This window comes from Spodoptera frugiperda, unplaced genomic scaffold (genome assembly GCF_023101765.2).
Source record: "Spodoptera frugiperda isolate SF20-4 unplaced genomic scaffold, AGI-APGP_CSIRO_Sfru_2.0 tig00002112_1, whole genome shotgun sequence".
NCBI lineage: Eukaryota > Metazoa > Arthropoda > Insecta > Lepidoptera > Noctuidae > Spodoptera > Spodoptera frugiperda.
Genome location: NW_026095748.1, coordinates 18,033 through 29,571, shown reverse-complemented (window position 1 = coordinate 29,571; position 11,539 = coordinate 18,033). Strand labels below are relative to the sequence as shown.

General features: G+C 18.7%; 2 protein-coding genes and 3 pseudogenes across 5 annotated transcripts; 2 read left to right on the top strand and 3 right to left on the bottom strand.

The window, feature by feature from the left end:
- Positions 1-451: 451 nt before the first annotated feature.
- Positions 452-2,388, top strand: LOC126913053 (NADH-ubiquinone oxidoreductase chain 5-like; annotated as a pseudogene). The gene has a single exon (XR_007707644.1). The product of XR_007707644.1 is annotated as an NADH-ubiquinone oxidoreductase chain 5-like (transcript).
- Positions 2,389-2,408: 20 nt separating this feature from the next.
- On the bottom strand, positions 2,409-4,015 carry LOC126913049 (ATP synthase subunit a-like). Its single transcript, XM_050707707.1, is given in 1 exon segment — positions 2,409-4,015. A coding segment is annotated over 1 exon segment (678 nt). The 5' UTR covers positions 3,877-4,015; the 3' UTR covers positions 2,409-3,198.
- Positions 4,016-4,167: 152 nt separating this feature from the next.
- Positions 4,168-6,097, bottom strand: LOC126913043 (cytochrome c oxidase subunit 1-like; annotated as a pseudogene). The gene has a single exon (XR_007707640.1). The product of XR_007707640.1 is annotated as a cytochrome c oxidase subunit 1-like (transcript).
- Positions 4,168-7,655, bottom strand: LOC126913050 (NADH-ubiquinone oxidoreductase chain 2-like; annotated as a pseudogene). Its single transcript, XR_007707641.1, has one exon. The product of XR_007707641.1 is annotated as an NADH-ubiquinone oxidoreductase chain 2-like (transcript).
- A 1,435-nt stretch (positions 7,656-9,090) lies between these two features.
- On the top strand, positions 9,091-11,513 carry LOC126913044 (NADH-ubiquinone oxidoreductase chain 1-like). Its single transcript, XM_050707702.1, is given in 1 exon segment — positions 9,091-11,513. A coding segment is annotated over 1 exon segment (939 nt). The 5' UTR covers positions 9,091-10,569; the 3' UTR covers positions 11,509-11,513.
- The last annotated feature ends 26 nt before the right edge of the window (positions 11,514-11,539 follow it).

Here is an 11,539-nt window from a genome sequence, read left to right as displayed (position 1 = left end):
AATTGATTATAGAAAAAATATTGATTTGTGGTGTCAAAAATATGAGTGATTTCATTTTAAATTATTAATAATATAAAATATTCTATTTGTTTTATTTCATTTTTTTTTTTATTTATAATAATAATAGTAAATTTTTTTTTTATAATTTATTTTATTATAAATGATATAGTAATTTTAATAGAATGAGAAATTATATCTTTTAATTCATTGAGAATTGTTATATCTATTTTATTAGATTGAATATCTTTATTATTTATAATATTTGTTTTTTTAATTTCTTCTGTTGTTATTTATTATAGAAAAAGATATATACAATCAGAATTAAATTTAAGTCGGTTTATTATCTTAGTGTTATTATTTGTTTTTTCTATAATATTATTAATTATTAGACCAAATATTATTAGAATTTTATTAGGTTGAGATGGATTAGGATTAGTTTCTTATTGTTTAGTAATTTCATCTACTTTAGTTACAGCGGGAGTTTATTTATTGATTCGATTTAATATAATATTATTAGATATATTTTTTTTAAAGTTATTATTACTATTATCAGGTTTAACTATATTTATAGCTGGAATTTCTGCTAATTATGAATTTGATTTAAAAAAATTATTGCTTTATCAACATTAAGTCAGTTAGGTTTAATAATAAGAATTTTAAGAATAGGACTACCTGATTTAGCTTTTTTTCATTTATTAACTCATGCTATATTTAAGGCTTTATTATTTATATGTGCTGGTATTATTATTCATATAATAAATGATATTCAAGATATTCGTTTTATAGGTGGGATTAGATTATATATTCCTTTAACTTCTTTATGTATAAATATTTCTAATATAGCTTTATGTGGGATTCCTTTTTTAGCTGGATTTTATTCTAAGGATTTAATTTTAGAATTAGTTAGATTTAGAAATTTAAATTTAATAATTTTTTTTTTATATTATCTTTCTACTGGTTTAACAATATTTTATAGATTTCGTTTAATAATATATTTAATAGTAAATGATTTTAATTTATTAAGAATTTTTAATTTATATGATGAAGATTATATTATATTAAAAAGAATGTTTGTTTTATTATTTATAAGAATTGTTAGAGGAAGATTTTTAAGTTGAATAATTTTTTCTTATCCTTATATGATTTATTTACCTTTTAATTTAAAAATGATAGTTATTTATGTAAGATTAATAGGGGGTATATTAGGATATTTTATTAGAAATATGAGAATTTATTCTGTAAATAAATTTTTAATGACTTATAATTTAAGAAATTTTTTATGTTTAATGTGATTTATACCTAATTTATCTACTTATGGTTTAAGATATTATTTTCTTAATTTAGGTCAATCTTTATTAAAAAATATTGATATAGGATGAAGAGAAATTTATAGAGGATTTGGTATAATACAAGTAATAAAAAAATATTCTGTTTTATATAATGTTTATCAAATAAATAATTTTATAATTTATTTATTTAGATTTATTATTTGAATATTTATTTTATTTATAATATTAATATTTAATAATTAATTTAAATAGCTTATAAATTAGAGCATAATATTGAAGATATTAAGGAAATATGGATTATTTTTAAATATAAAAATATAAATTAAATTATTTATAAAAAAATTTTTTTATTTTTACAATGAAAATGTAATGTTTTATTTAAACTATATAAATAGAAATATTAATGGAATTTAACCACTAAAAATTAAGTTAGCAGCTTAATTTTAATCTTTATATTTCTTAGTTAATTTAATTGGAATAAATATTCAATTTTATCATTAACAGTGATATACCTCTATTTTGGTTTCAATTAAGTAAGTAAATATATTATAAAAATTTTATTATTTATTTATTTTAAATAAGGAGTTAATTAAACTCTTTCTTTTAAGTCGAAATTAAATGCAATATTGCTTCTTATTTAAGATAAATTAATTTATAATATTTTTTGAATGCAAATCAAATGTTTTATTTAAACTATAATCCTAATTGGTTCAATTTAATATATTTTGGTTTCATTCATGATATAAACCAATTAATAAAATTAAAATAAAAAAAAATCTAATTTTAGTTCAAAAAATAAAATTTACTAGTTTATATAATGGGATAATTGGAAAAATTAATGCAATTTCAACATCAAAAATTAAAAAAATAACTGTAATTAAGAAAAAATGTAAAGAAAATGGAATTCGAGCTGAAGATTTAGGGTCAAATCCACATTCAAAGGGGGAACATTTTTCTCGGTCTATAAATGATTTTTTTGATAAAATAATTGATAAAAATATTATAATGTTTGAAATTAATATAATAATAATAAAAATATTTGTTAATAAAATGATTATTTATATTAAAATTATTAAACTTTTTGATTGGAAGTCAAATATACTAAATATATTATATAAATAATTAATTTCCTCATCAATAAATAGAAATATAAAGGAATAATCATACTACATCTACAAAATGTCAATATCAAGCTGCTGCTTCAAATCCGAAATGATGATTACTTGAAAAATGATTATTTAAATGACGAATTAGGCAAATTAAAAGAAATAATGTACCAATAATAACATGTAATCCATGGAATCCTGTTGCTATAAAAAATGTTGAGCCATAAACTCTATCTGCAATAGTAAAAGGAGCTTCAAAATATTCATATGCTTGAAGAATTGTAAAATAAATTCCTAAAATAATTGTAATAAATAAACCTTGAGTTATTTGAGAATTATTATTTTCTATAATTGCATGATGAGCTCAAGTAACTGATACTCCTGATCTAATTAAAATAATAGTATTTAATAAAGGAATTTGAAATGGGTTAAAAGGTGTAATACTAGTAGGAGGTCATATAGCTCCAATTTCAATATTAGGGGCTAATCTTCTATGAAAAAAGGCTCAAAAAAAAGAAATAAAAAAAAAATTTCTGATACAATAAATAAAATTATTCCTCAGCGAAGTCCTTTGGTTACTAAAATTGTATGTTTACCTTGGTATGTTCCTTCACGACAAATATCTCGTCATCATTGATATATGGTTAAAATTACAATAAAATATCCTAAAATTAATAAATTTATATTAAAATTATGAAATCATTTTACTATTCCTCTAACTAAAACTATTACTCCAATAGCTCCTGTTAAAGGTCATGGTCTATAATCTACTAAATGAAATGGGTGATTAAAATTTATTTTCATTAATTTACTTCTCTAGAATATAAAGTACTTAAAATAGCAATTACATAAGATTGAATTACAGCGACTGCTGATTCTAAGATTAATAATAAAATTTGAATTATAACTAAAATTATAATAAAATATCTTGGTATTGAAGGTCCAGTTCCTCTTAATAAAGTTATTAGTAAATGTCCTGCAATTATATTAGCTGTTAATCGTACTGCTAAAGTTCCAGGTCGAATAATATTTCTAATTGTTTCAATTAATACTATAAAAGGTATTAAAATAGTTGGTGTTCCTTGAGGAATTATATGAATAAATATATGTTGAGAATTATTTAATCAACCATAAATTATAAATCTTAATCATAAAGGTAATGAAATTGATAATGATAATGTTAAATGTCTTGTTCTAGTAAAAATATAAGGAAATAAACCTAAAAAATTATTAAATAAAATAAATGAGAATATTGAAATAAAAATAAAAGTTGATCCTTGAAAATAATTATTTTTTAATAAAGTTTTAAATTCATTATGAAGTTTTAATAAAATAAAATTTCAAAGTAAGAAATGACGATTAGGAATTAATCAAAATGAATAAGGAATAAATATAATTCCTAAAATAGTTCTAATTCAATTAAATGAAATATTAAATAAATTTGTTGATGGATCAAAAATTGAAAATAAATTACTTATCATTTTCAATTAAAATTTTTTAATTTTAAATTTATATTTTTATTTGATTTTAATCTTTTTTTATTAAAAATATAATAATTTATAATATTAAAAATTAAAAATACAAATAAAAAAAAAAAAAAGAAATTAATCAATTAATAGGTATTATTTGTGGAATAAAAGAATATTATTTATAATAATAATTTAAATTTGACATATTTATGTTATTTTTTAACTAATTCTTTCATTAGAAGTAATTGCTAATTTACTATAAAATGGTTTAAGAGACCAGTACTTGCTTTCAGTCATCTAATGAAGAATAATTATTAATTCAATTAATAAAATTTTTAATTGAAATTCTTTCAATTACAATTGGTATAAAACTATGATTAGCTCCACAAATTTCTGAACATTGACCATAAAAAATTCCAGGTCGATTAATGAAAAAATTTGTTTGATTTAGTCGACCTGGATTTGCATCTACTTTAACTCCTAATGAAGGGACGGTTCATGAGTGAATTACATCAGTAGCAGTAACTATAATTCGAATTTGGTTATTCATAGGTAAAATAATTCGATTATCAACATCTAATAAACGAAAATTATTACTTGATATATCATTTGTAGAAATTATATAAGAATCAAATTCAATATTATGAAAATCTGAATATTCATAACTTCAATATCATTGATGACCAATTGATTTTAATGTAATTAAAGGATTATTAAGTTCATCTAATAAATATAATAATCGTAGTGAAGGTAATGCAATAAAAATTAATGTAATTGCTGGTAAAATAGTTCAAATTAATTCAATTATTTGACCTTCTAATAAAAATCGATTAATATATTTATTAAATAATAAGCTTGATATTAAATATCCTACTAGAATTGTAATTATAATTAAAATAATTAAAGTGTGATCGTGAAAGAAAATAATTTGTTCTATTAAAGGAGATGCTCTATTTTGTAAATTAAGATTAGATCATGTTGCCATTTCTAAAAAAAGGATAATTCCTTTATAAATGGGGTTTAAATCCATTACATATAATCTGCCATATTAGAAGTTACTTAAAATAGGCAATTCATTATATGAATGTTCAGCTGGTGGTAAATTTTGATATCATTCAATTGAAGAAGATAAATTTAAAGTAAATAAAGAAATTCGTTGATTAATTATAGATTCTCAAATAATAATTAATATAAATATAATTGCTAATAATGAAATATATGATCCTAATGATGAAATAATATTTCATGAAATATAAGAATCAGGATAATCAGAATATCGACGAGGTATACCTGCTAATCCTAAAAAATGTTGTGGGAAGAAAGTTAAATTTACTCCGATAAATATAATAAAAAATTGAATTTTTAATATATAAGGATTTAAAGATAATCCAGTAAATAATGGATATCAGTGAATAAATCCACCTAAAATAGCAAATACAGCTCCTATTGATAAAACATAGTGGAAATGAGCAACTACATAGTAAGTATCATGTAAAGTAATATCAATAGAAGAATTAGATAAAATTACACCTGTTAATCCCCCTACAGTAAATAAAAATACAAATCCTAATCTTCATAAAATAGATGGGGAATAATTGATTTGAGTTCCATGGAAAGTAGCTAATCAACTAAAAATTTTAATACCTGTTGGTACAGCAATAATTATTGTTGCAGATGTAAAATATGCTCGTGTATCAATATCTATTCCTACAGTAAATATATGATGAGCTCAAACAATAAATCCTAATAAACCAATTGCTAATATAGCATAAATTATACCTAAACATCCAAATGTTTCCTTTTTACCTCTTTCTTGAGAAATAATGTGAGAAATTATACCAAATCCCGGTAAAATTAAAATATATACTTCAGGATGTCCAAAAAATCAAAATAAATGTTGATAAAGAATAGGATCACCTCCTCCTGCAGGATCGAAAAATGATGTATTTAGATTTCGATCAGTAAGTAATATAGTAATAGCTCCAGCTAAAACAGGTAAAGATAATAATAATAAAAATGCGGTAATACCTACAGCTCAAATAAATAAAGGTATTTGATCAAATGATAAATTATTTAATCGTATATTAATAATAGTGGTAATAAAGTTAATAGCTCCTAAAATAGATGAAATTCCAGCTAAATGAAGTGAGAAAATAGCTAAATCTACTGAACTACCACCATGAGCAATATTAGAGGAGAGGGGGGTAAACTGTTCATCCAGTTCCTGCTCCATTTTCTACAATGCTACTAGAAATTAATAAAGTTAAAGATGGGGGTAAAAGTCAAAAACTTATATTATTTATACGTGGGAAAGCTATATCAGGAGCTCCTAATATTAAAGGTACAAGTCAATTTCCAAATCCTCCAATTATAATTGGTATAACTATAAAAAAAATTATAATAAAAGCATGGGCTGTTACAATAGTATTATAAATTTGATCATCTCCAATTAAAGATCCTGGAGTTCCTAATTCAGCTCGAATTAATAAACTTAAAGAAGTACCTACTATTCCTGCTCAAATTCCAAAAATAAAATATAATGTTCCAATATCTTTATGATTTGTTGAATAAAGTCATTTTCGCTATAAAAATAAAATGGCTGAGTTAAATAAGCGATAAATTGTAAATTTATTTACGAGAATTTTCTCTTTTATTATAGTCTTATATTCAAAAATGATATAAAATTGCAAATTTTAAGGAATAGTATATAATTCTATTAAGGCTTAAAGAAAATTTCTTTATGAATAATTTTGAAGATTATTAGTTTAATTTAACCTAAAACCTTAATAAAAAAATAACGTTCTTAAAATTATTCCTGTAATAGAAAAAAATGAAAAAAAATTAATAAATAAAAAATATTTATTTTTAATATAAATTTTAAATCATTTATTTTTTATATAGTTAAATATAATTGCTGAGTATCTAATACGAATATAAAAAAATAATATAATTAATCTTATTATCACAAAAATAAAAGTTATTAAATATATATTATTATTAATTAAAAAATTAATAATAATTCATTTAGGGAAAAATCCAATAAATGGTGGCAATCCACCTAAAGAAAGAAAATTAATTAAAATATTAATTTTAATTAAAAAATTTATATTATTAATAAATAATTGATTAATAAAATATATATTTAAAATATAAAAAAAGAAACATAAAATACTAATTATAAAAGAATATATTGAAAAATAGAAAATTCATAGGGTTTCTCTAATTGAAATAGATATAATTATTCAACCTAAGTTATTAATTGATGAAAATGCTATTAATTTTCGTAATGATGTTTGATTTAATCCTCCAATAGCTCCAATAATAATATTAAGAATAATAATAATATTAATAAAATAATTATTTATATAATAAGATATTAAAATTAAAGGTGTAATTTTTTGTCATGTTATTAAAATAAAACTATTTAATCAAGATAATCCTTCAATAATATTAGGAAATCAAAAATGAAATGGAACTCTTCCTATTTTTATTAATATAGAAGAGTTTATTATAATAGTTAAAAAATTATTTATTTCAAAATTTTTTATTAATGTTAATTTAATTAAAATTGTAAATAAAAAATTTAAAGATGCAATTGATTGTGTAAGAAAATATTTTAGTGAGGCTTCTGTTGAAAATAAATTATTGGAATTAGAAATTAGGGGGATAAAACTTAAAAGATTAATTTCTAATCCAATTCAACATCCAAATCAAGAATTTGATGAAATAGAGATTAAAGTTCTAAAGAATAAAATAAAAAAAAAAAATATTTTATTAGAATTAAATAAATTATAAATTTAAAATAAGAAATTAATTTCTTTTAAGAATTATAAATTCAATATTATATTTTAGTGTAAGATGCATAATAGTTTTTGATACTATTGGATATAGTTTAATTCTATAAAATATAATAAAGGTAAAATAATTACTTAATTTATCCTATCAGAATAATCCTTTAATCAGGCACTTTATTTTTAAAAAAAGGTATTTCCTTTATAGTTGGGGTATGAACCCAAAAGCTTAATTTTAGCTTATTTTTAATTATATATTATTATTATTATATGAAAAATTTTTAAAGACGGTTTATAAATTTAATTAAATGTTAATATTCATATATATATATATATATATATATTAAATATTTAATATATTAATATAATTATATTAATATAATATATATTAAAAAATTAAAATTAATTATATTAATATATTACTTATTTGAATTAATATATATTGTTTATTACTTAATTTTTTATTTAATATGAATATTATGAAGAAGAAAGAAAAGAAATTATTAAATGTTTAATAATGTTTATTAAATATTTTAATATAAAAAAAAAAAAAAATTCTATTTAAAAAAATTTACATATAAATAAATTTTTTATAGTTTTAATAATTTATTTAAAGTTTATTTTACATATAAATTTTAGTATTAATTTTACTTTATTTTAATAATAATTTAATTGATTTGTAGTAATTAATATTAAACAATTTAAGTAATTAAGATTTAGTAATACTTGAAATTAATAACAAATTTTGTGCCAGCAGTTGCGGTTAAACAAAAGTTAATTTAAATTTTATTAGTTATTAATAAATAATGAAATTTAATTGAATAATATAAATTTTAAATTATTAAGTGAAATTTTAATTTAATTTAATATTATAATATATTTATGATTTAATAAATTTTATAAAAAACTAGGATTAGATACCCTATTATTAAAATTTAAATTGAAAATACTAAAATAGTAGATAATTATTTATTGAAACTTAAATAATTTGGCGGTATTTTAGTTCATTTAGAGGAATCTGTTTAATAATTGATAATCCACGAATAAATTTACTTAATTTTTTATTTTGTATATCGTTGTTAAAAAAATATTTTTTAATAATAATAATATTTAAAAATTTTGATTAAAAATTAAATCAGATCAAGATGCAGATTATAATTAAGAATATAATGGATTACAATAAATTTATTTAGATGAATATTAATTTGTAAAAGTTAATTGAAGGTGGATTTAAATGTAATTTTATTTAGTTTAATAAAATGATTGAAAATTGAAATATGTACATATTGCCCGTCGCTTTCATATGAATATAAGTTGAAATAAGTCGTAACAAAGTAGAGGTACTGGAAAGTGTTTCTAGAAAGAACAAATTAGAGCTTGTAAAAGTATTTCATTTACATTGAAAAGAAATTAAAATTTAATTAATTTGAGTGGGAAAATTAATAAAAATATAAATAATAAAAAAATTTTTAAAATAATTTATTTTAATGGGGGTTAAAGTATATTTATGGAAAAAATTATTTAATTTATAGTAAATTAGTATTGTGAAAGAATTTTGAAATAAATGAAAAATGAAATTAGTTAAAAGTAAATTTAATTTATTGTATCTTGTGTATCAGAGTTTATTAATTAAAAATTATAGTTTTAATATTCTCGAATTTAAAAGAGATAATTAATTATAAAAGTTATTGTAGCATAAATATTTTAAATAATTAATTGGAAATGAAATGTTATTCGTTTTTAAATATATCTAGTTTTTTTAGAAAAAAATTTAATTTTATATTATTTAAATAAAAAATTAATTAATTAATTTTTTATTTAAATAATATTATATTTTAAGGGATAAGCTTTAATTTAAATTTATATAAATTTTATTTTAATTTAATTAAGATTTTTATAATTTATATTGTTAATAAATTTTAATTTATTATAAATAATTTTATTTAAAATAAAATTTAATTTAAATTTTATATTATTTATAAAAAAAAAATTAAAATTTTATAAAATTTGATATAATGATAAAATTAGTATATAATAAGATATTAAAATTATAAAATTATTTTAGTTAATAAAAAGGAATTCGGCAAATATATATATTCACTTGTTTATCAAAAACATGTCTTTTTGAATTTAATATAAAGTCTAATCTGCCCACTGATATTATAATATATTAAAGGGCTGCAGTATATTGACTGTACAAAGGTAGCATAATCATTAGTCATTTAATTGATGACTTGTATGAAAGATTGGATGAAATATAAGCTGTCTCTTTATTATTTTATAGAATTTAATTTTTTAATTAAAAAGTTAAAATAAATTAAAAAGACGAGAAGACCCTATAGAGTTTTATATTTAAAGTAATTGAGATTATTTATAAAGTTTTTAATTAAAATTATTTTAATTATTTTGTTGGGGTGACAAAAAAATATAAAAAACTTTTTTTATTATTTAACATAAATAAGTGAGTATATGATCCAATATTATTGATTATAAGAAAAAATTACCTTAGGGATAACAGCGTAATTTTTTTTTTAGTTCGAATAAAAAAAAGAGTTTGCGACCTCGATGTTGGATTAAGATAAAATTTAAATGTAGAAGTTTAAAATTTTGATCTGTTCGATCATTAAAATCTTACATGATCTGAGTTCAAACCGGTGTAAGCCAGGTTGGTTTCTATCTTTTAATAAATATAAAATATTTTAGTACGAAAGGATCAAATATTTAAATTAAATTTATTAAATAATGAATATTATTAATTTATTTTAAATATATAATTGATTTTATATATAATATATATATATATATATATAATATATATATATATATATATATATATATATATATCTGCTATTTTGGCAGAAAAATGTAATGATTTTAGAATTCATTAATATATAATTTAATTATATAGATAGTAATGTTTATAAATGATATTTATATAATTTTTTTAGGTTTATTAATTTTAATTATTGGTATTTTAGTAGGGGTTGCTTATTTAACTTTATTGGAGCGTAAGGTTTTAGGTTATATTCAAATTCGTAAAGGTCCTAATAAAGTTGGTTTTATAGGAATTTTACAACCTTTTTCAGATGCAATTAAATTATTTACTAAAGAACAAACTTATCCTAATTTTTCTAATTATTTAAGATATTATTTTTCTCCTATTTTAAGTTTTATTTTATCTTTAATAATTTGATTATTGATTCCTTATTATTTTAATATAATTAGTTTTAATTTAGGAATTTTATTTTTTTTATGTTGTACTAGATTAGGTGTTTATACAGTTATGGTAGCTGGTTGATCTTCTAATTCTAATTATGCTTTATTAGGGGGATTACGGGCAGTAGCTCAAACTATTTCTTATGAAGTTAGATTAGCTTTGATTTTAATATCTAGAATTGTTATAATTATAGATTTTAATTTAATAATATTTTTTGTTTATCAAAATTATGTTTGATTTATTATTTTAATATTTCCTTTAAGATTATGTTGAATAAGATCAAGATTGGCTGAAACTAATCGAACTCCTTTTGATTTTGCTGAAGGAGAAAGAGAATTAGTTTCAGGGTTTAATATTGAGTATAGAAGAGGGGGCTTTGCTTTAATTTTTTTAGCTGAATATTCTAGAATTTTATTTATAAGATTATTATTTATTTTAATATATATAGGAGGTTTTAGATTAAGAATTATTTTTTATTTAAAATTAGTTTTTATTTCTTTTTTATTTATTTGAGTTCGAGGAACTTTACCTCGTTATCGTTATGATAAGTTAATATATTTAGCTTGAAAAAGATATTTACCAATTTCTTTAAATTTTTTATTATTTTTTTTAGGATTTAAAATTTTATTATTATAATTTAATTTTTTTTTAGTATAAATTAATAGAA